Below are 16412 nucleotides of genomic sequence, written 5' to 3'. Positions count from 1 at the left end.
GGTTAATTTGCGAAGATGGGGATGAGTGATGAAATGATGAAATTGATGAATGGACATTCACAAACAACCAAGCCCGACCAGGATTCGAACCCGGGACCCTTGACGTCGTAGTGCGATGTGCTAACCACTCGGCCACAGGGTCGGGCATGGCTCACTTGGGTAGAGAGTTGCAGCTAAAATTCTAAATGCAATGGATAGTAGCTACATGTGGCACGTGTGCCTGTTTAATTGAACGCATTTTCAGTCTTTCATCTGTTGTCTCTTTCGGTCTGTTTATCATAACTTCCGGTTCCTATACCTAAAAAAATCCACGAGTCGCCAATGGTACTGATTACTAAATAAGAAGTTCACTTGAGCACGTAATTACATACTGTATATTGATCAGGGAACAACTGGCAAATGACTTGTAATGACACATCTTCATCTTGTTAAAATATACATGGATGCTTAACCACTGTCACCTAAAATAGCAGATTCATTGTAAAGCTCATACATTTCTATTTTCTTCTAAATTTTTACCGGAATAATAAGTGTACACCATGCATGTATTTAAAACATGGTCATAAGAAGATTTCATTTTACACATTTTTGGTTCATTCTCCGAAGAAAGGGTCACCGAAGCAGACTCCACGTGAACAGAAATCTCTGAGACAGGCTTGGGCAGTGACGCGATTAGGGAGGGGCCGTTGGCAGATTAGGCAGCTGCCCTTACTTTTTTGCAACTTTTGCCCACGCACTATGCTAAACCTTATCTACCAAGCGAAAGTAAACTGTACTTTTCCTACTTTTCCCCCCAGTTTTAGCACCTTGCCCCCCCCCCCCCCCCCAATTTTGGAATCTAATCGCCACCACTGGCATTGGGCTGCAGACGTGTGTCTAATTTGAACCGTTCATCTGAAAAACACTTACCCACGACGCTTAATGCTCAGAGTTAATTAGCACAAAGTTATTGAACTATTACGAGGGATTTGCCACTTTCACTTATCTTAGGACACTTTTATCTTCCTTTTTGCAACTCACTATAGTGACCAAAATGTTTGCCACGTTTCCTAGTCAGGTATAGCAAGCGTTGCACCTGGATGCGTGAAGTGTCCTCTACTATGAAACATGTGTTTTCAATCAGTAGGTGTAAACTTGATGCTACTAGCAAATAATTCACTGCATTTCGAACGAAGCTAGCAAGAAATTATTTACATGTTTTATTTCAAAACTGATGATAATAATAACTTAACAGGCCACCACAAAATTTACTTTTTTTCCAACTTTTATTTTTTTGCAGGAGGCGCCTCTAGTTACAGCTCTGTTGTGTGTGCAACAATCATTAATAGCTTGCATTGTTGCCTCGCATTGATATGCTCATTCGCCTGTTTGCGAGGCAGTGCTCGTGGTTCCTGATAATCCCTGCAGATGGCGGTGGAAACTGCCAGGGGCGCGGTCGCGACATCAGGTGGCCGTCCGTGGAAGCTCTGCCGCGAAATGGATGATCCACGCTTTCCTCCTCTTCTTCCAGCTCGATCTCTGTCCAGCGGCGACCTGGAAGGAGAAATGACAAGTGTCAAAAAGGATTTCTAATCTGAATTTTCATTACTTAGCTTCACCTTTACCTAAGCACTGGCTTTTGCGTGCATTTGTCGTAACATTTTATTGGGTAATAATACTAGACACATTTCACTAGTTTTACTACACTCACTCTAGGGAATCTTTGGATGAGAGTTGCGCATAACAGTAGAGAAGGGGAGAAAGCGAGTGGGCCGAGCAAAGAAGTGCAGGTTGCTGCAAACGGCTAGTAGCTGCAGTGGCGCTTTCCCCTCCATGCACACACTTCTTCTCTCCCATGTTCATTGGTCGAGGCCTCTAGACTCACTACTTGCGCATAGCCTTGTTTTCGTTCGCTTCCTCCAGAGATTGCCGAGACAGGGTGTAGATTAGAAGAGATCTTGGAGTGTACATAATCACACGATTAAGACTTGTAAGTATAATGTTACTAACAAACAAGTTAATTAGCAAACAATCGCAAATTGATCGACATAGAGTTGTGAAGCTTGCACATTGAGAGAAATTAATAAACAAAAAATCCTTTTCTCAGAATATTGAAAAGAATGAAAAGGCCTACACAAAACAGAACGGAGTGAAGAGAATGAAAAAAAACAGGAATTAGAAGCATAATCAGTTTCATAAAAGTTTTACGAACGTTGGCCAGGATACATTTAAGGTATAGAAGGATATGCCGTAGAATAAAAGAGAACATAACAAAAGAGCAAATAGCAGGAAGATAAAATTGGAAGGTAACGAAATCGCTTGAGAAAACAAAGGACAGGACAGTTTATCAACGAGCAAAAGTCATTAAAGATTGTAAACTCATGTTCATAAAACAATTTGTAATTTGGTTTATATCATACTAATGAATAATAATCCCCTTGTGGATTTACGTAATTAAATGAACTGAACAACAGGCCAACGCAAAGGTAAAAAGCCGGCTTGCGAGGCGAAGTGGTCATCACAACGAGCGTTGACGTCAGAGGTCCCAGGTTCGAATTTCGGCCTGAGCATGAATGTTCTTCGTTTGTCCTTTCATCACTTTCATCATATCATCACTCATCCTCATCTTCTCGATTAGCCAAAAGTGGCAGAAATGCGAAGTAAAGTAAACCAAGGCAATGAATCAACCAAGCAAAGCTAAATATCTGACAGGACATTGGAAATTGTATCATTATCTGAGGTTGTAAATATGGTCTGTTCCTGTGTCTCCAGCCTCGGCTATTCCCTTAGTTTCGAAGAAAAAGCCTCGATCTTCTCTTGTCAGCTCTCCTTCTCGACCACCGTTCTCGAAATTTCCTCTCCTATCGAAAAACTATTCTGACATTGAAAGTTCCGAAAAATTGCATCTGCTTAGAATCTTAGTGTTGTCTTTTTATTTGTAATAGTTTAATAGGTTTAACCTATTAAATATTATTAAACCTATTTAATAGATTTAACCTATTAAATATTATTAAACCTATTAAATAGATTTAACCTATTAAATATTATTAAACCTATTTAATAGGTTTAACCTAGCCACGAAACTATTAGGAATGTCTAGACCACAGTGAAAGCAAACCATAACATTGCATCGATTGATTGAATTGTTTTTTTAAGACCACTATTTTCACAAACAGGTTAATTGGGACTGGACTTACAGTTTAAAGTGAGATCAGCGTGAAATTTGTTTCCACCGGACATCGAACTCGTGACCCCTTGTTTACAAACCTACCTTATCGAGGAGGACCCAGTAAACCACACGAAGATCCACGAGAATGCTGTAGAAGAAATTCTAAGCCGTTGAAATGGTCCACAATTTGGGATGTGAAAGCAGTTTTTCCAGAGGAGAAGAAATTTCGAAATGATCCAGCCGAGCATTGCTATAGCTAGAATCCGAGCGTCGTCCATTCACAGCGCACAACTTTTTTTTTCAACAAAATCCTGTTTCCCTGCTGGCTGCTTTGGGGAGGAGGGATTTTATTGTTGCCGCTTCTTGCCCAAGCAGTAGGTCCAATTGGTTGTTTGACCGCGAGTTCCTTCGTAGGTAAACGCGGCAACAGAGACGGCAAACGCGGCCGTATCGTTTGAATTTGGTTGCATGTATGGTTCCATTCAATTGAATTTCTTGTTTGTACGTGAAATGTCACTTTGTGAATGTTATCACAATGAGAAAATTTTGTCCGACATCGAATGCTCAATTATCTATTATCTGTCCCAGCTAACTGTGTAGCAGGCGCAAGGAGTGACGCGAGGCGGCTCCACCAATGAAGACGCGGGACAGAGTGAGGGAAAGCGACTGCACTTACCAGCCTTCACAGCAGCGTGTACTGCTTCGCTCTGGCCACTCGATTTGCCTTGCTTCTCTAACGCTTTGCGCTGACTTGCTCCACAGTTATCTGGGACAGGGTTTACAAGCCACGAAGGAGACTCATACATTGTCGTCTTGTGATAGACGGAAAAAATCATCTGGGTATTTTAAATTTGTAATAAATCAGGTTTTAATTATTTTTCACGAAACTGAACTCGGCCAAAGTGTGGGTCATTCCATGCCAATTCATCACAAAAGAATGAAGTTCTCAACCCGACCATCTCAGATTTTAAAAACATTTGGTAAGATGGTAGAGATGCAGTAGCTTGCTAGTGTAAGATTATATCCATCAATGATACACGGTGTTTTGTACAGCAGTCTTGCAACTTTATAAAAAATGTCAAATTTATGCTTACAAGGTCAAGAAATTTTTTAAATATTTTTTCTTCTAATTATGGTATTACTTTCATCTTGAGCTTATTTTGAAGCTAAGAGAGCATAGTTTTCGCAAAAATAACCCCATACGAAAGTATTGAAACGTTAATTTCAAAGTCACAGGATGTGACCTTTGACCATGAATACTTAAAAATTATGTTTCTTAAATTTTTGTTGAAAATGAGGTATGTTATCCAGTTAACGGTAATCCTTGTTTGGTGTAAGTTTCATTTTGGGATGGCTTGGGGAACATGAATAAAATAAATCTGGCAGTAGTATATGCTACATTCAGTGAAAACGTCACAGTCTAGTAAAGTACAATGTCGTTTTGGGAACTAATTGCAACAGAAATGAAACCATCTGCCTCTATAGTAAAGAAATGTAGAATCTGGTTTTGAAGAGTTTACCACTCTCTGATCTATAGGATCGCCGCCATCTTGAAAAAATGACTCCAAAATTCACCTTGAAAATTTTAAGAAAATAATATCTCGAAAACGGTGAATTGTACACAGAAAGTGAAGATAACCGAATTGAAAGAGTAGAATATTTGCTAAATTATATTTTTGTTTGATGGAGCTACCTTGAATCTTAATTGAATTAGAAAGCTCCAACTAGTTACATAAATTTTAAATCGGACATAACAGTTAGTTTCTGACACAAATAACAGCAAATATGTAACAATCATTGAATTTACGTCCTAAAGTCACTGGACAAAATTCATAGTTCATGATTTCCTGTAGAAATTGGTTATTGTTTCTTTCCGGTAGAGTCAGAGGCATTTCCTTCAACTCTGAAAGCTAGCAGGAAACTGCTGCTCTTTGGTTGCAAACCTTAGGGTGCTGATATTCTTCTTTAAGTGCACGTCTGTGTGTACAGCAAATAATGAAACCCATCGCATAATCTATAACCTGCCATCTATGAAAAATCTTCAATGGAATACATGTTAGGCGAAGGGGTCGGTTTTGGGCTAGACTGGCAACTGAGCTTGTTATAGAACCGTATTTCACAATATCATATTATTTCAATATTTTTCACATCAGACAAACACTTGAAAAAAGTGGGAATATAATCAAAATGTCCATCAGCTATTCATTTATTTCAAAAAAGCATATGATTCGGTCAAAAGAGATAAATTATATAATATACTAGTAGAGTTTGGAATACCTAAGACGCTTGTTAGTATGATAAAAGTATGCACCAGTGAAACAGAAAGTAAAATTCGTGTGGGTATTAATGTGTCTGACAAATTTACAATTCATGATGGGTTAAAACAAGGAGATGCATTATCTCCTTTGCTCTTTAATTTTGCCTTAGAATATGCTGTTAGGAAGGTAAAAGAAACTAACGAAGGACTAAAATTAAATAGTGTGACTCAGTTGTTAGCATATGCAGATGATGTAGACTTATTAGGGGATGATATCAATACAATTAAGAATAATGCTAAAATATTTTTCAAAACTTCTAAAGAAATAGGTTTTGAAGTTAACAAAGAGAAAACTAAATATATGCTTACAGGTCGAAACCAAGTGTTAGGTAATAATCAAAATCTAATTATTGATAACAACTCGTTTGAACCAGTTTCCAAATTCAAATACTTAGGAGTAATATTAACAAATGAAAATTATATTAAAGAGGAAATAAAAAGTAGGCTTAATTCAGGAAATGCATGTTACTTCTCTCTTCATAAACTTTTGTCTTCTAGTTTAATATCTAAGAAACTAAAAGTTAAAATATACAAAACAGTAATTTTGCCTGTAGTATTATATGGGTGTGAAACTTGGTCCCTTACATTGAAAGAGGAACATAAATTGAGAGTATTTGAAAATAAGATCCTTAGGAAAATCTTTGGACCTAAAAGGGATGAGGAGACAGGTGAGTGGAGAAGGTTACATAATTTAGAACTACATAATTTGTATTCATGTCCAGATATTATTAGAATAATTAAATCAAGAAGACTTAGGTGGGCAGGCCATGTGGCACGAATGGGAGAGGAAAGAGAAGTTTACAGGATTCTTGTTGGGAAACCTGATGGTAAGAGACCAGTAGGAAGGCCAACACGAAGATGGAGGGACAACGTTGAGATAGACCTAAAGGAAATCGGTAGGGATGGAAAAGAGTATATAGATCTTGCTCAAGATAGGGACAGATGGAAGGCCTGTGTTGCTGCAGCCATGAACCTTCGGGTTTAAGAAGGCTAGAGAGTTAGAGTTTCAATATTGTGGATACAATTCGATACAACAAAACCAGCAGCCGAGAATCTCAAGTGAACGACACAGTGCAGAAAAAAATGTATTACATTCTCACCAGCAACGCAATAAACGGAACACGTCAAATATAGGGAAACACATGACGCTGTATTAAACTACTTATCTCGGTGAATTTTTGTGCCATTTTTTGAAGATGGCGGCAATCCTATAGGTCAGAGAATGGTAAACTCTTCAAAATCGGATTCTTCACATTTGTTTACTATAGAGGCAGTTGGTTTCATTTCTGTTGCAATTAGTTCCCAAAACGACATTACTTTACTAGACTGTAAGGTGTTCACTGAATGTAGCATATACTACCGTCTGATTTTTTTCATTGCTGTTCCCAAAGCCTTCCCGAAATGAAACGTACATCAAACAAAGATTACAGTTAAGTGCATACCATTATTTCCACCAAAATTAAAGATACGTTATTTTAGGTATTCAAGATCAAAAGTCACATCGTGTGACCTTGAAATAAAAGTTTCAATATTTTCATATGGGACTAGTTTTTGCGAGAACTATGCTCCCTTAGCTTCAAAATAAGCCCAAGGTGAAAGTTATACCATAATTAGAAGAAAAGTTATGAAATTTTTTCTTCACCTTGTAAGCATAATTTTGACACTTTTTATGAACCCTGCTGTGCGAGCCCCAATCTGAGACGGTCGGGTTGAGAGCTGTGATCATTTGGCATGGAATGAGCCTTATGTTATGTTGAGTATGCAAAACAGTGTGTGTGTGTGTGTTGGGTTGGTACTTCCGGTAGCAGGGCTCACGTTCACACCCAGAGATCCGTCCACAAGTATCACCTAAAGTTTGGTACCCGGTAGGAAACATTGCATTGTTGTTCGGATCCCACATAAAACTGTAACTACGTTTATTCCCGATTGGCCTATATGTGATGAAAGTGGACTTGAGAACAAAACTCAAAAGTTCGAGCAAGTATCACTCTAAATTTCAGGGATGATGCCACAAGCTGTCAATGATGTGTGGTCTTGATTTTGATTTTGTCATTGATTGATTTTTTTTACTTCGCTTTGCTGCCAATTCTGGCTAATCGCGAAGGTGAGCATGAGTGCTGATAAAATGAAAAATTGATGAAGGGACACTCGGAAAGAACTTCCATGCCCAGGCCGGGATTCGTACCGGAACCACTGGAATCTTAGGGCGCTGAGATAGCCACTCCACCAATGAGCCCGGAGACGTGTAGTTCTACTTGATTGTACAGTTCAATGTACGTTTCACTTGTTCACAGAAACGTTTCTGGGAATTACTGATGTTTGCCAGCAAGTTTCCATTCTCTTCTTTGGCAAATACACTATGAAGCCAAAAGTCATGGACACACAGTGCTGTTCATTCCAAAGAAACCAGCCAGGTAACTAATAAAATGTCGGACCTTCCTTCGCTATTATTACAGCATTACTCTTCAGGGCTGGCTTTCCACTAATTTCTGGTATTGATTGTGGTTGTCCTATAGCCTCGTGAATAGTTCATGTGCGGTTTTCGGTCGAGTAGGTCTTGCATGAAACCGACGCTCCAGTTCATCCCAAAGATGTTCTATGGTGTTGCAGTTGTATCTTTGAGGGGGTCAGCTAAGCACGTCCACTTGATTGTCCTCAAACCACGATGCAATGGACCCTGCTTTATGGACAGGGGCATTATCGTGCAGATAGAGAAAAGGCCCATTCCAAACTGTTGCCACAGTGTGGGCAGCATGCTATTGTCTAAAATGTCCTCATAAACACCACTGTTCATTTTGCCATTGACCAAAATTAATGGGCCGAGCCCAAATCAGGATGAACAGCCCCAAACCATGACACTACCACCACGTTTACTTGGGAGTCCGGTGACTTTTGGCTATATAGTGTACAAGAATCGTAATTCAGGTTTGGTCATTGAGTGAAATGAGTTTTAGGAATCTCTATGAAATTGTATATTTTGAGTCGGCAAGGCCAATAAGAATCGAAACAATTTGCGCGATACGGAAAAGCAATCAGTTTCATATTTCCTGATATCGACGGCTATTTTTCTGTTTCCGAAGAAGCCCCCAAAGTATCCTATCAACCAGAACAAAGGGAGTGTCGCGATGGGGTGCAAGGGAGACTTTTAGGCAGTTGACAGACTTCATTAATATTTCAATCTCGACCTTGTTTACCGTCGCAGCCTGCGGGTGGATGACGCACCTTTCGGGGACGCGTAATTGACTCGGGGTTCTACATCTCAACTCGCCCTCTGATGGCTAACGCAGAAAAGGAAAACGCAATCACACGAGATCACTCACAGGAGCCGATACGTGTCTACAGGAAATTACGTTCCGGGTAACGTATTAGGAATATTCGATGAGGCATATGTGTCAGCGTCTGCAGAACAAGAATGCTTGAATTTTACTTCAGAATCATCCCATCGTAAACTTTCGCTGCTCACGATTGTATATTTGCCACTGCGGTTGCAGTGTAGACTGCGAATAGCTGGATATGAGGTAAGGCCTCCCCGATGGCACAGTGGTAGCATCGTCGCCTTGGAATCAAGGGGTCCCGGGTTCGATACTCGGTGGAGGCACAAGTGGTTCGGATCAAACTTTAAACTATAGGTGCAGTCCCGATTAGCCTTACTGTGCATAAAGTGGACTTAAACACCAATCAATGGATATCAGATAATATAGGATGGTTTGGGCTCTGTAAGCCCATAGTGTAATATTGCTCATGAATGACGGATGGAGACTCAACAGACAGGTGACTCTGGAAGGTTCTGCCATTGGCTGAGCTTCTGCGCTGGTCGAGCGAGAAGTTTAGCGTGGCAGATCCTTGCCGACTACGAGAGACTTCTGACGTACTGGACACTGGCTGGACAGGCTGAGTATATTGCATTACAGTCTATCGCCCTTTATAGGCCCTCATGGCCGGGTGTAATTTACCTAAAGTCTATTGATTTATTTTGAGTTCTTAAAAGTGCAAGAAAAGGAAATTGTTTTAGTTTAGATATTTTGGTGGATTGCTCCGGGTCATGTTGGCTGTGGGGGGTTTTGGGCTGGGCTGCGATTTGCTCTGACTCGTGTAGCCTTTACTTACTGACTGCTGACTATCAAATGGGACAAATTAAACTAGGTTAACTGGGAGATAATCCATAGACATTTCTGTTGAATTAATTGTATTTGGAAAGTATAAGTACTAATATGTTTTGTAATAAATATTGGGTTAACGAATATTAAGTTCCAATTGTATACTTTAAGTACCTAATATATGATCATCCACTGCGCCGATAAGACAATCCTCGTCTCACTTCTTTGGTATTAAAGGGGAAACAAGAGACGTAGAGGATTATAAGAGCAGAGCATGGTTGTATGCTGGTTCTGTCTGTTACTTGTGTACAATTGGCTATCAATATATCAATATTTGTAGGTAGGTTAGCCTGTAAAATGGTGCGGTAATATGGCTACCTCTCGGAATTATTATACTGTAGATATTACGGGAACAGTGGATGGGAGGAATTTTGGTCCGCCTTTTCCCCCACTTTCTTCAACTCGTAGAGAACATTCTGCTTCGCAGTTGTTAAATGAATTTGTATGACCCTTACCACACACCCCAGAAAATGCCCAAGGACGACAAAGGTAGGGGGAAGATGTAGAAACGTACTTAAAGGTCCCTTGTAAACCCCGGTGGGTGAATAAACGCCCAAGTAACCCTTTGGAAAGTTCTTCGTCGTCTGAAGAAGACGAACGAGTATTATATAATAGGTCCGATTTGAGAAAGTTAAACATGGAAATGGCCAAAGAAAATTTGACTCAATTAATAGCTACTGTACCTATAGTTAAGGACATTAATGCTGAAAGCCTGTATCGATTTCTGTATGTATTGCAGGGTATTAAAGACAGAAAAATGTTTCCTTTTCACGAGATTATGCTCGCAGTCTTACCAAAATTAAATACTGAAATGGGTAAATTATGGATGAAATGTATAATTGAAAATATCCCTTGGAATGATGTATTTCAAATGATCTTAAATAAGTATGCAACTTCTATTGGGAGACAGTATTTATGTAATAAATATGTACTGGGTAATCAAAAAGATAATGAAACTCCCTTAGAGTATTTAGAAAGTAGAGTTCGAGCTGCTAAGATTTTACAGTATGATATGGAGGAATGTACTTTTGTAAGTTATCTTGTTGATAGACTTAAACCTCAGTATTCCCAAAAATTGTATCTAATGGGGATACCTACTACTTTAAATGACTTACAGAACGAGTTGAAAGTTTTAGAAAAACTTTCTTATTTGTCCAAAGATGTTTGGGGATTGCCTAATATGGAACGACAATTCAAGGCTAAAGGTCATGCATTCAAAGAATATACGCCCAAATATTGTCGTAAATGTTCAGAAAGTGATCATTTTGAGCGATGGTGTCCGATGCATGTGAGAGGTGCTCAATTTGCTTTGCAAGGATTGCGTAGTGACATAAGACCCAGACAAGGTGGTGAAACTAAAGTGACTGCTGTGTTTGTTGACTGTAAAATCAATAATCTGAATTTATTGGCATGTTTAGATTCTGCGTCAACATATAGTTTAATTAGTGAAAGTCTATTGGAATGAATAAAGACTAGGGGAACTGTTCGAGAATGGGATCTTGATATGCAAGTGATAGTTGGTAACAACACCCTTATGAATATTAATAAAGGAGTTATGTTAAATGTTGGTCTTGGAAATTTATCTGGACCACAACTTTTCATGTTTGCAAAAACATGCCTCTAGACTTAGTGCTTGGTGTGAGATTTCAGAAACAGTGCCACATGGTGATTAACTATTTAGAACAAATTGTTGGTTTTTCCGGAAGTGATGAGAAAATCCCTATTAAATGGACATCTGAAAGCTTATGCAAAAATTTTCGTGTTTTACAGAATATAGGTCAAAGACAAAGACAAGATCGTCCTTCATTTCCTGTACGTTCTCCTGCCCAGGGTTCAGCCAGCACAGGCCGAGGTGTCGGAGCTCGGTCTTATCAGCGCACGAGAACTGACCAAGGTCAACATGTAGCTTTCCAGCAGGCAGCAGGTGCGAACCAGGAAAACTTCGTCAGAAATGTAAACAATGGTGAGAACTCCTTTCGGAGCCAGTCCAGGACTTCGTGGAGGCCACGAGAGAGAAGGCGTGGACTCGAATCCAGAGCTTCTGATGTTTCTGGCGCATCTTTTGGACAGTTTGCATTAGAGGATACTGAACAACAGTTATGTAAGTTGAAAAGTGAATTTTCTGATGTTATTACTTCTAAGCTAGGACGTTTAAAGAACTTTTCGTATAAAATTAAATTATATGACAATGTTCCTGTACATCGGAGTCCATATTTTGTTCCACCATCTAAACAACAGGAACTAGATGGAGTGATTACTGAATTATTAGAACAAAACATTATTGAAGCATCTTCGTAACCGTACGCAGCACCTTGCTTTGTAATTCCTTCTTCAGGGGAGACTAAAAGACTTATTTGTGATTATTCTGCAGTGAATAAGAAAATAATCTATGATGCGCACCCAGTGGCTAATATGGAAGAAACTATGGCTCAATTGAGTCAGGGGAAGGTATTTTCTGTTATTGATTTGAAAAGAGCGTTCAACCAGGTAAACTTGCATGAATCTAGTAGAGATGTAACAGCCTTTGTAACTCCCAATAATCAGTATAGATATAAGGTCATTCCATTTGGCATTAGTATTGGGCCAAGTTGCATGTCACGAGTTATGAACCAAGTTTTTCATGATTATAAGGGAAGGTTTTTACATTTATTTTGTGATGACATAATTGTTCATAGTGCTAATGAGAAAGAACATCTGGAACATTTACGTTTAGTACTGCAGAGATTACGAGAATATGGGTTAACGATTTCCCCCAATAAAAGTTGTTTTTTGAAAAGGAGAATAAAATTCTTGGGATTTATTGTGGGGCAAGGAAATTGTGAAATGGATCCAGACAGAATTGAAGCTATTCAAAATCTCCCTTCTCCTAGAAATTTAAAAGGATTATTAAGATTATTGGGTACCTTAAATGTTTATTCTAAATTTATTCCAGAGTATTCTACTGTAGTAGCACCCTTAAATGAAATTCGAACACCCAAAATAAAGTTTCATTGGGGTTCTAGGCAACAAGAGGCACTAGAAAAAATTAAAACTCTATTTAGAGAACATGTAATTTTGAAATTGCCTGACTTAAATAAACCGTTTGTTATTCAATGTGATGGGTCCTTGAGAGGATTCGGCTCTTGTCTTTTACAAGCTGATGAAAATAATAATCTGAGACCAGTTTTTCTTTCTCTTTTTCTTTTTCTTTTTGAATATTTACAGGCGATGGAGTTGGAGGGATGACATGCGCAAACCCCTATAACTATTACGAAACCTCGCTCTAAAGCTTGAAACTTGGTTATGTAAGAAGAGTATGTTTGAAATGTGAATTCTAAAAAGATATGTGTAACTAGTAGTACACTATGTGCTAGAAAATTGTAATTTTTGGGGGAGAGGTTGTTTTGTAAGCCCATAGAGTAATATTGCTCATGAATGACGGATGGAGACTCAACAGACAGGTGACTCTGGAAGGTTCTGCCATTGGCTGAGCTTCTGCGCTGGTCGAGCGAGAAGTTTAGCGTGGCAGATCCTTGCCGACTACGAGAGACTTCTGACGTACTGGACACTGGCTGGACAGGCTGAGTATATTGCATTACAGTCTATCGCCCTTTATAGGCCCTCATGGCCGGGTGTAATTTACCTAAAGTCTATTGATTTATTTTGAGTTCTTAAAAGTGCAAGAAAAGGAAATTGTTTTAGTTTAGATATTTTGGTGGATTGCTCCGGGTCATGTTGGCTGTGGGGGGTTTTGGGCTGGGCTGCGATTTGCTCTGACTCGTGTAGCCTTTACTTACTGACTGCTGACTATCAAATGGGACAAATTAAACTAGGTTAACTGGGAGATAATCCATAGACATTTCTGTTGAATTAATTGTATTTGGAAAGTAAAGTACTAATATGTTTTGTAATAAATATTGGGTTAACGAATATTAAGTTCCAATTGTATACTTTAAGTACCTAATATATGATCATCCACTGCGCCGATAAGACAATCCTCGTCTCACTTCTTTGGTATTAAAGGGGAAACAAGAGACGTACACACATGTACACACACGTAAGCGTTCATAGCGTAATTTCAGTAGCAAATGGCTATGATTCTGGAACAGTGTGCGGCTGGGAGCGTCGGTATACTGTTCATGAATTGGCATTTACATTAGACTGTGTTTGAGTTAGGGTTTGTTTGTTGTTGCTCTGAGCATTGTGAGGGATTTCTTGTGACGGACGTGGCCACAGGATGTGATAACCCGTGAGGTGCTTGAATAGAAACGAAAGAGATTAAGCGCGAAATGTATTGATCGCGAAGGAATAAGAGCGAAAGGCACAACCGCAAAACCGATTAAGCGCTAAGTTTTCACTTTCGCGGTTGTAGTGGCGACTGTTTCCCCGTTACGGTGACAACCCGTTGCCAACACGGTCCCCGGAATTGTCCTCTTTGGACTTCTCCTTGAAGGGTTTTCTTAGGTATGAAGTATTCTAAACACGTCCTGCCATGATCTTGGAACTGAAGGATCGCATCAGAGATGTCGCCACCAGTATCCAGATAAACATGCTAGAACGAGTACTGGTTGCCGCTTGGAACAACGTGTGGCGCCCCGGGGCACTCATTTGCCAGGGGTCACATTCAAACATAACTAGTAAATGGCATTTCTTTCTGTACAATTAGGTACTAGAGTCATTCAATAAAAACGCCATTTTTCACATATAAATGCGACTTTAAATTATGCTATGAGCACTTCCGCACCCTACGTATAGTGTTCCGTTTTCTATGTGTAGATAAATTATATGTGTAAGCAGCTTAGTGTAAGCTTATACGTATTTCTGCAAAACTATTTTAGAAGTGTCAAGCCTGAACTTCTCCACACACTTATAAGATTTAATGTTACAAGAATTACATATTATAATGCAGAGAGGACCACCAATGAGTAGCCCGAAACTGAAACAACAAACAAGTGAGTAATGTCAGTGGTGTAAATAACATCCCCGTGGTGAGGGGATGAAACGTGCTTTAGGGTCGCAGTAAGAATGATAAATGAAGAAAGACTGATAGATCACAGAAGTTTTCCTTTCGGCGTAAAAATAGTTTCAAGCGAACATTTTATATGTTGATTCCCATACAAGTGCAAACAGAAAATGTTAATAACTAGAAAAGTGGAAAGTGGATTTTCAGATTAGAAAAGAGCCTTCATTAGCTGAATTGTTCAGGTCGCCGAAGTGTAGACGACAGGCAAGAAAATGTGCTGGCAAGGCTGATTTCCACCGCTCCCCGCCCCTACTTACAATTTCCACCAAACGAAAAAAAAATCTTCGACGAACTGACAAAAGATATTGGCTTTCTCGACCCATTGGATTGTTTTGAAGTAAATATTTTCTCCACGTTTCAGATATTCCAATAAATCAAGTAAAAAATAGATTTTCGGGTGTGAAACAAATCAAAGAAAGCTTAGTTTTTAAGCCCCACCACCCTAACGGAACACATCCAAAGGCAGTTGTGGATTCCACTACTAATTTTTGGAAGAAATATGAAGAAGACGTATTTTGCACTATAGCTACAGAAATTGTTTGTTTTCGGAATTTAGTGTCAACTGGAATCTAAAGAAGAAACATATCGAACATCAGCGAAGTTGTAGAATTCCTCTTGATAGGAAACAAAATTATGGCTAGTAGCATTCCTGACGTGTGAACTGCTTATATGCTGTATCTGACCCTATCTGTGACGTCATCAGCTGAGAGGAGGTTTCCGCACTAAATCTGATCAACAATTACTTGAGAAGCACAATGACAAGAGTGAGATTGAGTCTCAAGCTATAAGGCTCGAAAATTGGACGGAACCAAACTAGAAAAGGAATTTGCTCCATCAAATGCAGAGTATGTACTAGTAATGGGTATTTTACGATATAGAAGTTTCTCTAGTACCAGTGTGTTTTCAATTTTTTACTGTTTGTCTGTTGTCTTAAACTTTCGTACCAGTTTTTACATTGATTCAAATTCATGTATGTATTTGCATATTTGTATGCACTTAATATAAATGTAGGCGTGAATTAATAGTTTGCCAAATATTTCTTTTTATAAACGAATAGGGGCGCACAACTGAAAGTTGCAGGGGGGATAATGTTTAAGTATAACATAAACATAATAACATAACCCATGGCTTTACAGCCCTCGAAAGATCTTGGCCTATCCCCCGACTGATTGTCTCCCTCCCACAATACTACCTAGAGGTGTGTAGATCTTCACCGGCAAGGGGGTGACGTGGGGTCAGCACGTCGAGTCCTCAGCCATTGCAGGAGATTTCCAATATCGAGTTACGCTTCTCACTCGTAGCTCCCCAATTTCCTCACGATGGTGGGATACAGTCATGTTCAAAAAATCTGTCGCATGGATTTTTTCTAAGTCCAACGTCTTACGAAATTATGTTGGTAGCTCTGAAACAAGGAAGTGTTGTGAAATATACGATCCTCCAATCAGAGTGAAGTTCGATTCGGAGAAGCAGGAGGCGTGACTCACGGTCTTGTTCGCAGGAAGTTCAACCAATGCAGCATTTCCAAATATGAGATAACGTCCCCATTGGTTAAATATTGTTTCAGTAATGCGAATCGGCAGAAAGATTGCGCAAAAGTTTACTTTGTCGTTTTAATGCCTTTAATCGTTTCAAATTAGTATTAAATTGTCCCAATTATAGTTCATGAGCTTAATATAATGTATTCATGTATGTGTTTAACAATCATATATCACCCATTAGAACAAATTTCACATTGTTTTCACTACGCGAGATAACATTTCATTTACATTAACGATAAAATAGTGGTTT

General features: G+C 39.2%; 1 protein-coding gene across 1 annotated transcript in view; it reads right to left on the bottom strand.

Annotated features, from left to right (window-relative positions):
- Window positions 1-1308: 1308 nt before the first annotated feature.
- The window catches only part of LOC145989488 (ras-related and estrogen-regulated growth inhibitor-like), a 243262-nt gene continuing 228158 nt past the window's right edge, over window positions 1309-16412 (bottom strand). The window contains exon 6 of the mRNA XM_083124837.1: window positions 1309-1533. Within this exon, the coding sequence (XP_082980963.1) occupies window positions 1322-1533 (212 nt within the window). The 3' untranslated portion in view covers window positions 1309-1321. The remainder of the gene's footprint in view (window positions 1534-16412) is intronic.

This window comes from Lepisma saccharinum, chromosome 6, assembly GCF_977018435.1.
Source record: "Lepisma saccharinum chromosome 6, izLepSacc3.1, whole genome shotgun sequence".
Classification (NCBI taxonomy): domain Eukaryota; kingdom Metazoa; phylum Arthropoda; class Insecta; order Zygentoma; family Lepismatidae; genus Lepisma; species Lepisma saccharinum.
This window is presented reverse-complemented; position numbering and strand designations above follow the sequence as displayed.